Source organism: Phyllobates terribilis, unplaced genomic scaffold (genome assembly GCF_046119375.1).
Source record: "Phyllobates terribilis strain yellow unplaced genomic scaffold, ASM4611937v1 Scaffold_13__5_contigs__length_258822181, whole genome shotgun sequence".
NCBI classification, from domain to species: domain Eukaryota; kingdom Metazoa; phylum Chordata; class Amphibia; order Anura; family Dendrobatidae; genus Phyllobates; species Phyllobates terribilis.
In genome coordinates, this window is record NW_027362773.1 from 96,510,471 (window position 1) to 96,525,932 (window position 15,462).

Sequence of the window (15,462 nt, forward strand, 5' to 3'; positions counted from 1 at the left end):
GGTTTAGAACTAAGAATTTTAGATCTACATCTGCAAGAACATGTGAAATCCAGATCATACATTGCAGAGAGAAGTGAGATCATTCATAGGTGATCTGCACACCTAGATACAACACTGTGAATCTAGAACATCCGTAACAGAATGCTGGCGCTCTGGAATATCCAGAAGAACAATCACTAACACATCAGAAATTATCTATATCATTCTCCAAACCAGACTTTAAAAGTAAGAAATCTAGATCTTACATTAGTCAGAATAAGAATAATATTGTGTCAAAATCAGGAGAGAAAAAAAAACTTGAAATCTAGAACGTATAATAAAGTGGAGGAAACCTACATAGCTAGATTATGAGTGTTAATCCAGATCATGTATGAAACTAGATCTAGAACACACATCTGGAACATTATGCCATATATGTCAGACAGATAGTGAATATATAAAATTATTAAAAACATATAAAAAAATAGATTATTCACCTTGAAATAAAAACTAAAAAATATGGCTGATCTCAGCACCAGACAGATATAACTGAGCAAAAGCATCAAAAAAACTAGAATGCGAGAAAACAAGAGAAGAACAGTATATTTATTTCTGGCACATAAATGATAAATAAATAAGAGACTAGAACTTACATCAATGGAATACTAACAACCAGGAGTAAAGAAATAAAAAGATGTCATCTAATCATAGAGGTACGCAGAGATTTAGGGATCACATTGGGAATATTACAGGTAAAGCAGAGTAAGCCCTTTCTCACCCTGTTATCAATCTATGAGAAATCCAAAAAACTAAACTATGGAGAGAAAACAGAGTTTGCAAGAGGGTGATGATGATCTAACAGTGAAGGAGTCACCACAATGTTTCTATCCCTAGAGGAATGAGACAAAAAAAGTGTTTGACTTGAAAAATATCTGCAGCAAAAAGATATGAAACCAGTTCTAAGGTTCTAGAACCTCATGTGTAAATGTAGAAGCAGTGATTAAAGGCAACCGTCGGTCCAAAATGACTGATCAAGCCAAGATAGGTGTTTCTCTTCTATCTCCACCCTTCTTTGTTCTCTGTAAGGCCAGAGCTGTCAACGGAGAAGAAGGTGGAGATATATGGAAAACAAGTAGATGGGAAGGTATAACAAATTATTTAGCCATGCAAAGTGTGCACCAAATTTGTGATGCAAAGGTTAATGCACTTTGCAAAGTTCACGTGAACTCGATTTAATAAATTCACATTTCCATCAATTTTACCACATTCATTCTAGTTAAAGAGAATTCCTATGTGTTCAGACTTTAGGGACACCCTGTACTGTCCAAATAATCAACCTATATGGTGTCTAATGTCAAGCTGGTGGATCGTGGACCCACTGTGCCATGGGCCAGGCTTACCCTGGAGGGGTGTGACCCATGTGGCTAAGCGGCCACATGGTTTTCACTAGAGCTCCTGATGGTGGAGTTAGGTTTGAGCTGCAAGTAGACCCAGGTACTACTCCAGGGCAGTCCCCGGTACTGCGGCAGCTGACCCCAAGGGTTAGGATCACAGACACAGAATCGGAATCCTAGACAGTGCAGATTCTGGATCACAGATAGGACATACACAGATGCTGGTTCAGACAATGCAAATTCTGGATTGCCAGACAGGATGGACACTGGTGCTGGTTCAGACAGTGCAGATTCTGGATCACAGACAGAACGGACACTGGTGCTGGTTCAGACAATGTAGATTCTGGATTACAAAGCTGGATGGACACTGGTGCAGGTATTATAATAATAATAATAGTTTATATTTTTATAGCGCCAACATATTCCGCAGCACTTTACAAATTTTAGGGGGGACATATACAGACAATACAGAATAAGCATTTCTCATATCGAAAGGAGTGAGGGCCCTGCTCGCGAGCTTACAGTCTATGAGGAAATGGGGGAGACACGAAAGGTAAAAAGTACATATATTGTATAATGCAGCCTTGATATACTGAATAGGATAAATAATAATACATGGACTGGTCGCCAGCCAGTATGTGTACAGTCCTGACAGAGGCTATTAAGTGCATGGTTGGTATGAACCTGAAGTTGAAGAAGATTTTAATATGGGGGAAAACTGGGACGGACAGAGTGTGTTTAGGCGATACGCCAGTCTAAAGAAATGTGTTTTTAGGGTTCGCTTGAAACTGTGGGTATTGGGAATTAATCGAACAGTCCTGGGTAATGCATTCCAAAGAATTGGCGCAGCACGCGAGAAATCTTGGAGACGGGAGTGGGAAGTTCGGATTATGGAGGATTTTAGTTTTAAGTCATTTGCAGAATGGAGGGCACGTGTAGGGTGGTAGACTGAGACAAGAGAGGAGATATAGGGGGGTACTGAAGCATTAGACAGGATGGTACCAGGTTAAAGTTCTTATTCAGACTATTCAGGTTCAGGAAGGCAGAACTGGTTCAAGTTCTGAGTAACAGGAGAGGTACAGGAACAGGGACCTGGCAACGGACTTAGCTGCTTGCAGACTAACTAAACTCTAATTTTGCTCGGGCACCTCCCTACAGGGGAAGGTGCCTTAAGCACTTAGTGTCTCCCATCTATTAGCTGGGGACATATAAGGAGTGTGCGCTACCCCTTTAAGAGGCAAGGAATGCAAACGCGTGCTGTCGGGAGACCTGTGCGAGGTGCACAGGCCCTGGGAGCAGGAAGTTGTGGCAGAGGAAGGGGATGCTGCCAAGCGGCTGTCGCAGTGAGTATGTTGGTGTCCCTGCTGGGAGGAGGTAAAGGGACCATGTAGGAACACCGGCGCTGGCTTTACATCTAATTAACTACATCATATGGTGCCCAAACAACACTTCCGTACAGTAGCTTACACACCTTCTACTCTCCAGATTTATCTGCAACATATGTAGACAAATAATTTTTGCCACTCAAACCAACCTTTGACATTTCACAGAGTGATACTAGCATTAAGTAGAGCTACTTTGTATGGAAACACAATCCACGCCACTCAAGCCGTTCTTTGGCATAGCACAAGGTGATAGTAACATTAGGTACAGGTACTTTGCGTGGAAATCCAATAAATGCCTCTCAAGCCAACCGTTGGCATGGTACACGTGATTTTAGCATTAGTTACAGCTACTTTGCGTGGAAACCCAATCAATGCCACTCAAGTCATTCTTTGGCATAGGACATGAAGATATTACTAATAGGTATAGCTACTTTGAATGGAAACTTAATCCATAAAGTTTCATATGAACAGTTCCAGCCAGGACCAGGACATTTATAGAATCTGGACATCATAGCAAAACTAAAAACTGATCCTAAAACAGCAGAGCTTGGGCTCTAATCTGCTCCGTCCTGGCCCTATGTCTGCTCTAGTAATAAAGTGTCCTGTGAAACAGCTTGTAAAGTGGGAGAGAAGCTTTATAATATAGACGGCAGTAAAGAGACATCATGAGAGCAGCCTGTGATCCAGAACCCTCATATAACTGAGCTTTTAAAACGTATTCAGATAAAAGTGTAATATAGAGATCAGATAAAATAACATGATAAAGTGGAGAAAGGATAAAACATGAATAACCTAGAACATAAAAGACAGATCAAAGGGCACAAAGTTAAGTCGAGGAAAAAGCCCGGGCAATGAGGAATGAGAATAGACAGTGATCACATGAAGGTTATGGAGACTGCTTGTAGTCGTACGACTAATACTAGGAAGAACAAGGAGTTAAGAAGTTAAATAACATGAACATGTCATCTAAAATAATTAAATTCACACTCGGTTCCCAAATGATGCTTCTCGGGGAGACATAGTTTATTTTTTTTTAAACAAAAGGTTTAGAGAAACCTCGGACCGATCAGACAGAATGTGCCCAGACTTCCCTGTAGTCTCTTGTATCAGCTAAAATAGTGTTTTTCAATGTTTTTAGGCCAAGTACAACATGTATAAAAGAAACAGCAGCGGTATAATAATGCACAAAGTTCCACAATAAATAGGCATGCCATGTATCCTCAAGGTAGTCTAGGTCACAACACATCTGCATATGCTTTGCAGCACCTAGAACATTTTGCATAGTGTGTCAGGGGTAGATGAAAGCTGTGAAGTTTAGCTGCCATTCCAGGTCATCAATCATAAAAAAATGGACATCAAAAAATATTCAGATACAAGCCTCTCCCCTCCCCCATCACAATCCAGGCCGCACCTCCACATTCACCCTGATAATAACCTGTACACATTTCTGTGTTTAGTTCTGGGTTCTCAGTCTAAGGGCTCGATTCATCACTTGTTTTTTGAGGGTTTTTTAAGTCATTTTTCTTTTCTTTTTTTTTTTTTGTCTTGTTATATTCATTGATTTTTGTTTCTTTTGCACCAACCTATTTTGCATTTTTTTAATACAAAACGTTGCATTTTCCACTCTAAACGTTGCAAAATGTGTACAAAAATTTCACGTGCACATATAATCAATCTGGGGATAAAGTACGTGGGCTGGAGCACATTTGCTCAAAAATGGAATGACTTTTTAAAAAGTTGCAACTGATGAATCAGCCGACAATATCTGAAAACCCCAAACCTTCACCCAAGGTGAGAAACATAGAAGAAAACAACAATGAAAAAAAAAAAGCAAAACGAAAAAGAAAGTGCATACGAAAAACAGGCAAAAAACACTAAAAACCAGAGCAACAAAAAAAATGCAACTATAATCATGACGTGGACTCTTAGAGCCCAGTGTTTGTGAGTCAATTAACAATCCTGTATTATTCCAAACAGTATTCTCACAAGACTGCCCCATATAGTAGTGCCGCCTTATACGTCTGCCCTACTGTTGTGCCCATGAAGACATGCAGGACAAATATCATTATCAAACCAATAAATTACTGCTACAATCATTGTGCCAGCCACACAACATTGAGGCAGCCCTATGGCAGAGTCTATCTAATATTTCCAATCACATAGTGTCCACAGAGGAGCAATAGTCACAACAGTGTCCACAGTCCTGGAGAGGACATGTTGGCTGAAAGCAACAGGGTGCAACATCATGGCCACCATTGGCATATGTGAGGTCAAATACCCAGACGATGATATGAGCAATCTAGAACAGAATATTAGAGTACATAGCAAACAGAAGTGACAAAGTATGGGATCTAGAACTTTATACACCACCCACCTTACCAAGGACACTTGGGGAGCATAGAGAGCCACTATGGAGAACAGTGAAGGAGGGAGCTCCAGGTGAATATAGAGTCCTGATCTGCTCCATAGGCAGCGTGGACAATATTTGGCTTCCTCTCTTAAGATGAAAAATGAACCAGGGCAGAATCTACAACGTTCTTTATATTTTTGGTTGTAGGGATGTCATGGTGTGAACATACATTAGAAGGGTTCCTCATTTGGATTATCACTGTGGTGTCCCCTGATTGTATCCCACAGGTAAAGGAGCTAGGATCTAGAGCAGTGTTCCCCAACTCCAGTCCTCAAGAGCCACCAACAGGTCACGTTTTCAGGATTTTCTTAGTATCGCACAGGTGATGGAATTATCACCAGGGCAATACTGAGGAAATCCGGAAGACATGACCTGTTGGTGGCTCTTGAGGACTGGAGTTGGGGAACACTGCTCTAGAACATGGGTCATAGAGAACATTATTCTACAACTGGTAGCAAGTAAACCTGATCCAGCACATAGCCAAGATGGCAAAACAACTTGGTAAAGAGGTGATAACACCAAGAATCTCTGGATCTCTCCAGACACAATGTATCACAGAGAGCAGAAATGGTGGAATTTGTGGAAGAAGCTTTAGTGTCACTTACCTTGCAATGCAGGAATGGCTTTCCAGACAGAGATGGGGCCCTGACTGGCAAATTGTCCAAGTGACACCTCCAAAAGGAAAATGGGGATCCCGGCCAGAGCCAACATGGTCAAGTAGGGAATAAGGAAAGCACCTGAGAGAAGACAGAGTAATAAAATAATAAGAAGCCTTAAAGGGGTTTTCCCACAAACAAAGTTAAGTTTAATCATCATTTTAACCAATAGATCTTGGAATAATAATAATTTCCACAATTGGATGTGTTTAAATGAAATGTTCCTGTGCTGAGATAATCTTATACATGTGCCCCTGCTTTGTACTGTGTAATGGCTGTGTCTGACCATACAGGAACATGTTCTGATCATACCACATCTCCTGGGGGGTGGTGGTGAGCAAAAGAGTATACAGACATTACAGCAGATTTTTTCTGTGATCTACAACATCACACTGCCTGTTTTTTAAATAATGCTTTACTTAAATAAAAACTCATTTGCAATCCTGTGCTGTCCTGTCTGCACTTTTTTTCTCCCCTTCTCTCCCAGGAGCTGTGGTATGATCAGACTATGTTCCTGAACGGTCAGACACAACCATTACACAGTACACAGCAGGGGCTCATTTATAAGATTATCTCAGCACAGGGACATTTTATTTAAACACATCCAATTGTGGAAATTATTATTATTCCAAGATCTATTGATTAAAATGTACTTTGTTTATGGGAAAACCCCTTTAAGAGTGCAGAAATTGGAATGTAACTTCTCAACATAACACATCTCAGAATGTATGTCTGCCTGTCTATCTATCTCATATCTACTTATCTATATATTTACCTCTCTGTCTGTTGGCCTCTGTTTGTCTTCTATCTGCCTATCTGTCTATTATCTATGTATCTATCTTTCTATCTATATATCTCTATCTATCTATCTATCTATCTATCTATCTTTCTATCTATATATCTCTATCTATCTATCTATCTTTCTATCTATATATCTCTATCTATCTATCTGTCTATCTATCTATCTATCTATCTATCTATTTTACTCTCTATTATCTATCCATCAAGAGTAAAAAATTAGAACAGCATACTAGTGACACTGGAATGATGGGTGCAAGGCCTCCCAAGAAGAATATATAAAGATGAACAAAGTGGACTTTAATCAGCCCATATATATATTTTTATATTATTGGAGTGCTGCCTGCTTTGTTCATCTTTATCTATCTATCTATCTATCTATCTATCTATCTATCTATCTATCTATCTATCTATCTTTCTTTTCTCCTATCTGTCTCTTTTCTTCTATCAATGTTTGACTGTGACAATAGGATAATGGATAATGGATTTTACAGGTTTGTGAGATGTGAAATGAGAATATTAATTGCAGGGTTGTTTAATTGGGATGAAAGCTTATCACATGTTGCAGACTGCAGTGTGTGGTGTAATACTAGTATATCATACACTGCAGAGTCCTGCGACTATGATAATACAACCCTGTACCCTACAGAGCTGTGCGGTGATAACCGTCTGATGCTATGGTGATATCATAGTATGCTGTATACTGCAGGGTTTGGTTATTATAATAGGATACTGCATATTGTATGTGGAGAAATAGTATTGCTGTGCATGTACACTACAGTCATGTATGATGGAATATTAGTATATTATATACTGCAGGTTGTGTGATGTAATAACAGTATATTGTACACTGCAGTGATGTAATATTAGTATATTATATACTGCACTGATGTATGATGTAATAGTATATCATATACTGTAGTGATGTGTGGTGTGATGTCATATTAGTATATTATATACTGCAGGTTGCGTGATGTAATAACAGTATATTGTATATTGCTGTGATGTGTGATGTAATAACAGTATATTATAAGCTGCAGTGATGTACGATGTAATAACAGTATATTGTATACAGTATATTGTACACTGCAGTGATTATAGGACGTTGATCACTGCTGTGCTGTTATACCTCTGTAATAGCACGTTGTATACTGCAGTGTTCTGTAGTTGTTATTACAGTGTACAGTAATACTAGTATATTATACACAGCAGGGTATTTGTTTCATTGTATTATGTTCTGCCCTGAAGCGACATTTCCCTCTTTGAAGCATTAACCTTTTCCCTGACAATCTGCAGATCTGCTCTGTTCCCTGCACTGCAGTATTGTATGGTGTGCAGGGTTACATGTATTGTCATTGGGGGAGAGGTGTGCACCCATGTCACCCCTGTTACCCCTGTCACCCCTGTCTCATCTACTGTCACACCTGTCATCCCTGTCTCTTCTGTCTCATATACTGTACATAGTAAAGTGCTTCAAATAGCACCAGGTTCTCCAGATACTCCTTGACAGTCCTGTAATCCTGGGGTTCAGGTTTATATAATGTTACCACTATTTATCTGCTCCTATGTATTATTTTTTTTCAGGTACAGAACATCCTCTGCATTCTGCAGCATCTCCAATGTGACAGCAATCAGTACTGTACCTCCGCCATTTTTAAATGCCAAGTAGGGAAATCTCCAGACATTGCCCAGGCCCACAGCATAGCCCACCATAGAAAGGATAAAATCCAGTTTATTAGACCAGTTCCCTCTTGCTTTATTTTCATCCCCATCATCTTCCTAAGGAAAGAGAATCAGGTCACATATCTCACAAAACCAGAACAAAAGAGCTGATTTATACACTGACAAATGCCCTAACTTTTCTTACAATGTTTTCTCTTACATTGTGGATGAACATATTTTAAAAATATGCATAATAACGGTTGTTATAGAATTACAGAGATAGATCCAAGGATAGATAGATAGATAGATAGATAGATAGATAGATAGATAGATAGATAGATAGATAAAATAATTAATAATTAGATAGAAATAAATAGATACATAGATATTGGAAGATAGATAGATAGATAGATAGATAGATAGATAGATAGATAGATAGATAGATAGATAAAATAATTAATAATTAGATAGAAATAAATAGATAAATAGATATTGGAAGATAGATAGATAGATAGATAGATAGATAGATAGATAGATAGATAGATAGATAGATAGATAGATAAATTAATTAATGATTAGATAGAAAATAAATAGATAAATAGATATTGGAAAATAGATAGATAGATAGATAGATGGATAGATAGATAGATAGATAGATAAATTAATTAATGATTAGATAGAAAATAAATAGATAAATAGATATTGGAAAATAGATAGATAGATAGATAGATAGATAGATAGAAAATTAATTAATAATTAGATAGAAAATAAATAGATAAATAGATATTGTAAGATAGATAGATAGATAGATAAATAGAAAATTAATTAATAATTACATAGAAAATAAATAGATATTGTAAGATAGATAGATAGATAGATAGTATAAATAAATTAATTAAAGGGCAATTTGATAGAAAATAGATAGATAATAGATGATAGATAGACAGATAATAAATAGAAAATAAATTAATTAAAAAGTAATTAGATAGAAAATAAAATAATAAGGAGATCGATAGATAATTATATAGATAGATAATAGACAGATAGATAGTAGAAATTAATAAATTAATTAAAGGGCAATTCGATAGAAAATAGACAGATAATAGATAGATGATAGATAGATCGATAAATAGACAATAAATAGAAAATAAATTAATTTAAAGGTAATTAGATAGAAAATAGGATAATAAGTAGATAGATAGATAGATAGATAGATAGATAGATAGATAGATAGATAGATAGACAGATAGACAATGTATGTTTTTTTGGCATTACTCTTGGTATAATAAGTGACATGGTATATTTTTCGGGGTCTGCAGATAAATCTATATATTTGGTTGACGTCAGTCGCACCAAGTATTTCAAAAGAAAATCCGTTTCAGTTAAATCCGTGCACACACATCCGTTATATTCGTGTGCGGCACATGCATATACCGGTGTCAGGAGTATACAGAATATACCTTTATGCCTTCGCTGCTGCACAATTCGTTTCCACAATTTTCAAACCAAAAACCTTTATGTTCATTGCAGCAATTTATTTTTTAAAAGCAAAAATCTATAAACTTGAACCAGCGGCTCCTGATTTACTGCGACAAACTATTTACCCACTAACACGGTGACATTCTGCCAGGACATCACCTTGAATCTCGATTGTAAGCTCTTGTGGCTCTTATACAGAACATTTGCCCATCTCACCCCCACTACACAAATAATAAGCTCCTTAGAGGTTCTTACCCCACTGAGGTTGCCGGGTAAGACCGAGGTGTTGCCATCTGTGCCCAGGACCACCGTGCTCTGGTTCATGGGCACCCAGCCCCCCTTGGCATTGTTCTGCTCCAGGCTGGTCTTGCCATAGCTCTGGCTGGGGTCCCCCTCTGCGCTCTGGAGGGGCACAATTCTGCAGTGCACAGAGTTACTCTGCCCGTTGATGTCAGTCATGTTTGAAGCCTTCAGTGGAAATCCATCTGCAGAGTCTTTCCTTATCACCAAGTTGCCATGACTTGGGGTGCTGATCTTACACGACCCCCCAGTTCTAGACCTCTCCAGGGCACTAGCTTTGGATTCCTCAAATCCTTTGCTGTCATTGGAAGTAGATTGGGATAACCTGGCCAATTTGGAGGAGGCTTGTAGGGGGACATCATTGTCCGGGCTGTGCTGGGTAACTCCTGCGCCCCCAATCAGTCCTGGAGAAGCCCCCTCCGGGCTGTTCACCGTCTTCTGCCTCACATCCATTGGATTCACGTAGTCCTATGGAATATAAGGGGATTCTTATTGCTCTGCTGCATGCGCCCTATATCACATGTGGGGGGATGTTCTGACCTGCAATGCAAGGTAACATTGTATCTGCTGCACTTAGCCCATTAATTAATTTCTCTTGGCTTTGCAATGGTTACATTTTATTTTTGTTAGCCCAGGGGTGTATGGGATTATCTACCGGGGGTGCAGTATTACACAGTGCACAATGCTGGCACAGAGGGCTGCGGGGACCCAGATCCTCGTTGGGTTTCATATCACGACTTGATCTAGCTCCTGCCCCTTTCATTGTTGTACAAAGATTCTTTAATTTTACGCCCCATTTCCTCTGTGTCACTCAGCGCTCAGCAGCCGCAGAGTCAGGAGACAGGAGGGTAAAAACTCTGCAAAATCCTCCCCATGTCTCTTCCTATGACCCCTCACAATCCCAACTCTGCGACCCTACTGGGAAATACTTACCTTTATTTCAGGAAGAAAAGATGCGACAATGTCTCCAGTCTCCGACAAAGGGGAACAGTATATAAAGACAAAGGGGATTGTATATACAGAGAAGGGGGAATGTATATACAGAGAAGGGGGACTGTATGTACAGAGAAGGGGGACTGTATATACAGAGAAGGGGAACCTAATATACAGAGAAGGGGAACTGTATATACAGAGAAGGGGGACTGTATATACAGAGAAGGGGGACTGTATGTACAGAGAAGGGGGACTGTATATACAGAGAAGGGGAACCTAATATACAGAGAAGGGGAACTGTATATACAGAGAAGGGGGACTGTATATACAGAGAAGGGGAACTGTATGTACAGAGAAGGGGGACCTAATATACAGAGAAGGGGGACTGTATATACAGAGAAGGGGGACTGTATATACAGAGAAGGGGGACTGTATATACAGAGAAGTGGGACTGTATGTACAGAGAAGGGGGACCTAATATACAGAGAAGGGGGACTTAATATACAGAGAAGGGGGACTGTATGTACAGAGAAGGGGGACTGTATATACAGAGAAGGGGAACTGTATGTACAGAGAAGGGGAACTGTATGTACATTGAAGGGGGACCTAATATACAGAGAAGGGGGACTGTATATACAGAGCAGGGGGACTGTATATACAGAAAAGGGTGACTGTATGTACAGAGAAGTGGGACTGTATGTACAGAGAAGGGGGACCTAATATACAGAGAAGGGGGACCTAATATACAGAGAAGGGGGACTGTATGTACAGAGAAGGGGGACTGTATATACAGAGAAGGGGGACTGTATATACAGAGAAGGGGGACTGTATGTACAGAGAAGGGGGACTGTATATACAGAGAAGGGGGACTGTATGTACAGAAAAGGGGGACTGTATATACAGAGAAGGGGGACTGTATATACAGAGAAGGGGGACTGTATGTACAGAGAAGGGGGACCTAATATACAGAGAAGGGGGACTGTATGTACAGAGAAGGGGGACTGTATGTACAGAAAAGGGGGACTGTATATACAGAGAAGGGGGACTGTATGTACAGAGAAGGGGGACCTAATATACAGAGAAGGGGGACTGTATGTACAGAAAAGGGGGACTGTATATACAGAGAAGTGGGACTGTATGTACAGAGAAGGGGGACCTAATATACAGAGAAGGGGGACTGTATGTACAGAAAAGGGGGACTGTATATACAGAGAAGGGGGACTGTATGTACCGAGAAGGGGGACCTAACATACAGAAAAGGGGGACCTAATATACAGAGAAGGGGGACTATGCACAGAGAAGGGGAACTGTATATACAGAGAAGGGGGACCTAATATACAGAGAAGGGGGACTGTATGCACAGAGAAGGGGACCTAATATACAGAGAAGGGGTACTGTTTATACAGAGAAGGGGGACCTAATATACAGATAAAGGGTAACTGTATCTAAAGAGAAGGGGAACTGTATATACAGAGAAGAGGGATTGTAAAAACTCAGAAGGGGGACTGGATGTACAGAGAAGGGGGATCTAATATACAAATAAAGGGGAACATTATACACAGAGAAGGGAGACTGTAAATACATAACAGGTAAATGTGAATGTGGCCGCAAATAAATAAATACATGTAGATATACTGTATGAATATATATGTACATATACATGTATGTATATATATCTACATATACAGAGAATAAACTAGCTGAAAGAAAGAGTTTAAGAAATTAAAGTGTTTTCTATACAAATTCAAATGATCAATGTTTGATTAACTGATTTATAATTTATCCAACGCGTGTGTCTGTGGTGAACGCATTTAACATAATTATATACATTTAAGAAAAGTAAATGATAGACAGACTGGATCTGTTCGTGCTACCTAGAATCCGGATCTGTGCTCATGTGAAGGGGATAATGTATAGATTTTGTCCTTAAAAAACGTAGAAAGCCCAGGCAGGTTGAGCAGAATGGACAGAACGCCAATGATTGAGGAATTGTGGATCCCAAAATGGCAGGTTCAGGACTGCGGACTGTCTCCTGTAAGTGCAGAGCTCCAGAATAAGGTTTGAGACTGCTGAAATCTCAGGTGGCTTGCGCGCCATTAGGATATAATGAGCAGATCAGCTCTGTGGACATCTACAGGATGGATTCAGCAGCACCGGGGGGTTCAGCACTATAGACAGAACAGGGGGGATCAGCACTGGGGACAGCACCTGGGGGTTCAGCACTGGGGACAGGACCTGGGGGTCCAGCACTGGGGACAGCACATGAGAGTCCAGCACTGGGGACAGCACCTGGGGGTTCAGCACTGGGGACAGCACCTGGGGGTTCAGCACTGGGGACAGCACCTGGGGGTTCAGCACTGGGGACAGGACCTGGGGGTCCAGCACTGGGGACAGCACATGGGAGTCCAGCACTGGGGACAGCATCTGGGGGTTCAGCACTGGGGACAGCACCTGGGGGTTCAGCACTGGGGACAGCACCTGGGGGTTCAGCACTAGGGTAGCACCGGGGAAATCAGCAGTGTGGACAGCACCCTGGGGGTTCAGCACTGTGGACAGGGCCTGGGGGTTCAGCACTGGGGACAGCACCGGGGGGTTCAGCACTGTGGACATATCTAGGTTCAGCACTGTGGACATATCTAGGTTCAGCACTGTGGACATATCTAGGTTCAGCATTGTGGATATATCTAGGTTCAGCACTAAGGACATATCTAGGTTCAGCATTGTGGACATATCTAGGTTCAGCATTGTGGATATATCTAGGTTCAGCACTAAGGACATATCTAGGTTCAGCACTGTGGACATATCTAGGTTCAGCACTGTGGACATATCTAGGTTCAGCACTGTGGACATATCTAGGTTCAGCACTAAGGACATCTCTAGGTTCAGCACTGTGGACATCTCTAGGTTCAGCACTGTGGACATATCTAGGTTCAGCACTGTGGACATATCTAGGTTCAGCACTGTGGACATATCTAGGTTCAGCACTAAGGACATCTCTAGGTTCAGCACTGTGGACATCTCTAGGTTCAGCACTGTGGACATTTCTAGGTTCAGCACTGTGGACATATCTAGGTTCAGCACTAAGGACATATCTAGGTTCAGCACTGTGGACATCTCTAGGTTCAGCACTGTGGACATTTCTAGGTTCAGCACTGTGGACATATCTAGGTTCAGCACTAAGGACATCTCTAGGTTCAGCACTGTGGACATCTCTAGGTTCAGCACTGTGGACATTTCTAGGTTCAGCATTGTGGACATCTGTAGGTTTAACACTAAGGGCATCTCTAGGTTCAGCACTGTGGACATCTCTAGGTTCAGCACTGTGGACATCTCTAGGTTCATTACTTAGGACACCTCAACAGGGGTCTAGCACTTTGGAGAGGACCCCTAAGTTTAACACTATGGACAGCTCATGGTGGGTTCAGCACTGTCAAGAGCTCCCCTACCTTAAACCCTATTTATAGGTCTCCCAGAGCTTAGCACTATGTAAAAACCCTCCAAATTTATCAGTATAGGCAGTACGACCCTCCAACACTACACACAGTGCCCCAGGTTCTGCACAACATAGACATCTCACCCCAGTGATAAAACCCTGCAGATAGTACAGAAATAAAGAGTGTAACCACAGAAATCACCCCACAGATGTGAAGAGAAGAGTCCAGCACTCACCATCTCCGCAGGAGTCCTGGCGCCACTTGCAGCAGAGTAAGGAAGACTGGATCCTCCTGTGAGAGGAGACGCTTGTATACCTTCCTGGAGAAGTCTGGCTTTGCGTCAGTGCAGCACAAGGTGCCCTTCGCCTGACATTTTCTTGATAATAAGAGTTTGATAAATCATTACACTTGCATTCAGATTTTAAAGGGACAGCGTCCTCCTAGAGCCCTGTGAGCTGTCAGTCATCAGGGGGGATTGCGTCTACAACGTGAGTCACAGGGGGGCGATTACTACAGGGAGGGAGTCATTAGAGGGGGCTCAGCACTACCACGTCCCTTTACATTAAACACACAGGCAGCAATGAGCCCAGTCAGTGGCAGATCCCTTCCCTTATTTGGATTCAGGTGTTTATCCAATTGGATCTGGATTTAGCAATGAGGCAGCTTTAAGGGGGCATTTATATTATGGGGTGGGATTTTATACCGAGTTGCAAATGGTTAACTGCAAGTTCTTATTTTACAGCAAAGGAGAAAGGACATTTGACCTAATAATTTAGGAGCCTTTTATCTAAGGCTGATGGGTTTTTATTCTAGAGCTTTGGACTATTTTGAGATAATATATCTGCATAGGACATAAGGATATAGTATATCTACAGCTGCAGAAAGTGTGTATAGGACTGACAGCTCAGGTCCTGGTGACATTTTACATAGAAGTGCATCTATATATATATATATATATATATATATATATATATATATATATATATATATATATAACATAGTATGTATATATATGTATGTATATATATATAT

General features: G+C 40.7%; 1 protein-coding gene across 1 annotated transcript in view; it reads right to left on the bottom strand.

Moving 5' to 3' along the window:
* SLC6A5 (solute carrier family 6 member 5) overlaps window positions 1–15,074 on the bottom strand; it is a 146,265-nt gene extending 131,191 nt beyond the window's left edge. The window contains exons 1-4 of the mRNA XM_073658226.1: window positions 14,666–15,074; window positions 10,019–10,531; window positions 8,266–8,401; window positions 5,774–5,905 (exon numbers count right to left, since the gene is read on the bottom strand). Of these exons, the coding sequence (XP_073514327.1) occupies window positions 5,774–5,905; window positions 8,266–8,401; window positions 10,019–10,531; window positions 14,666–14,668 (784 nt within the window). The 5' untranslated portion in view covers window positions 14,669–15,074. The remainder of the gene's footprint in view (window positions 1–5,773; window positions 5,906–8,265; window positions 8,402–10,018; window positions 10,532–14,665) is intronic.
* Between the last annotated feature and the right edge of the window lie 388 nt (window positions 15,075–15,462).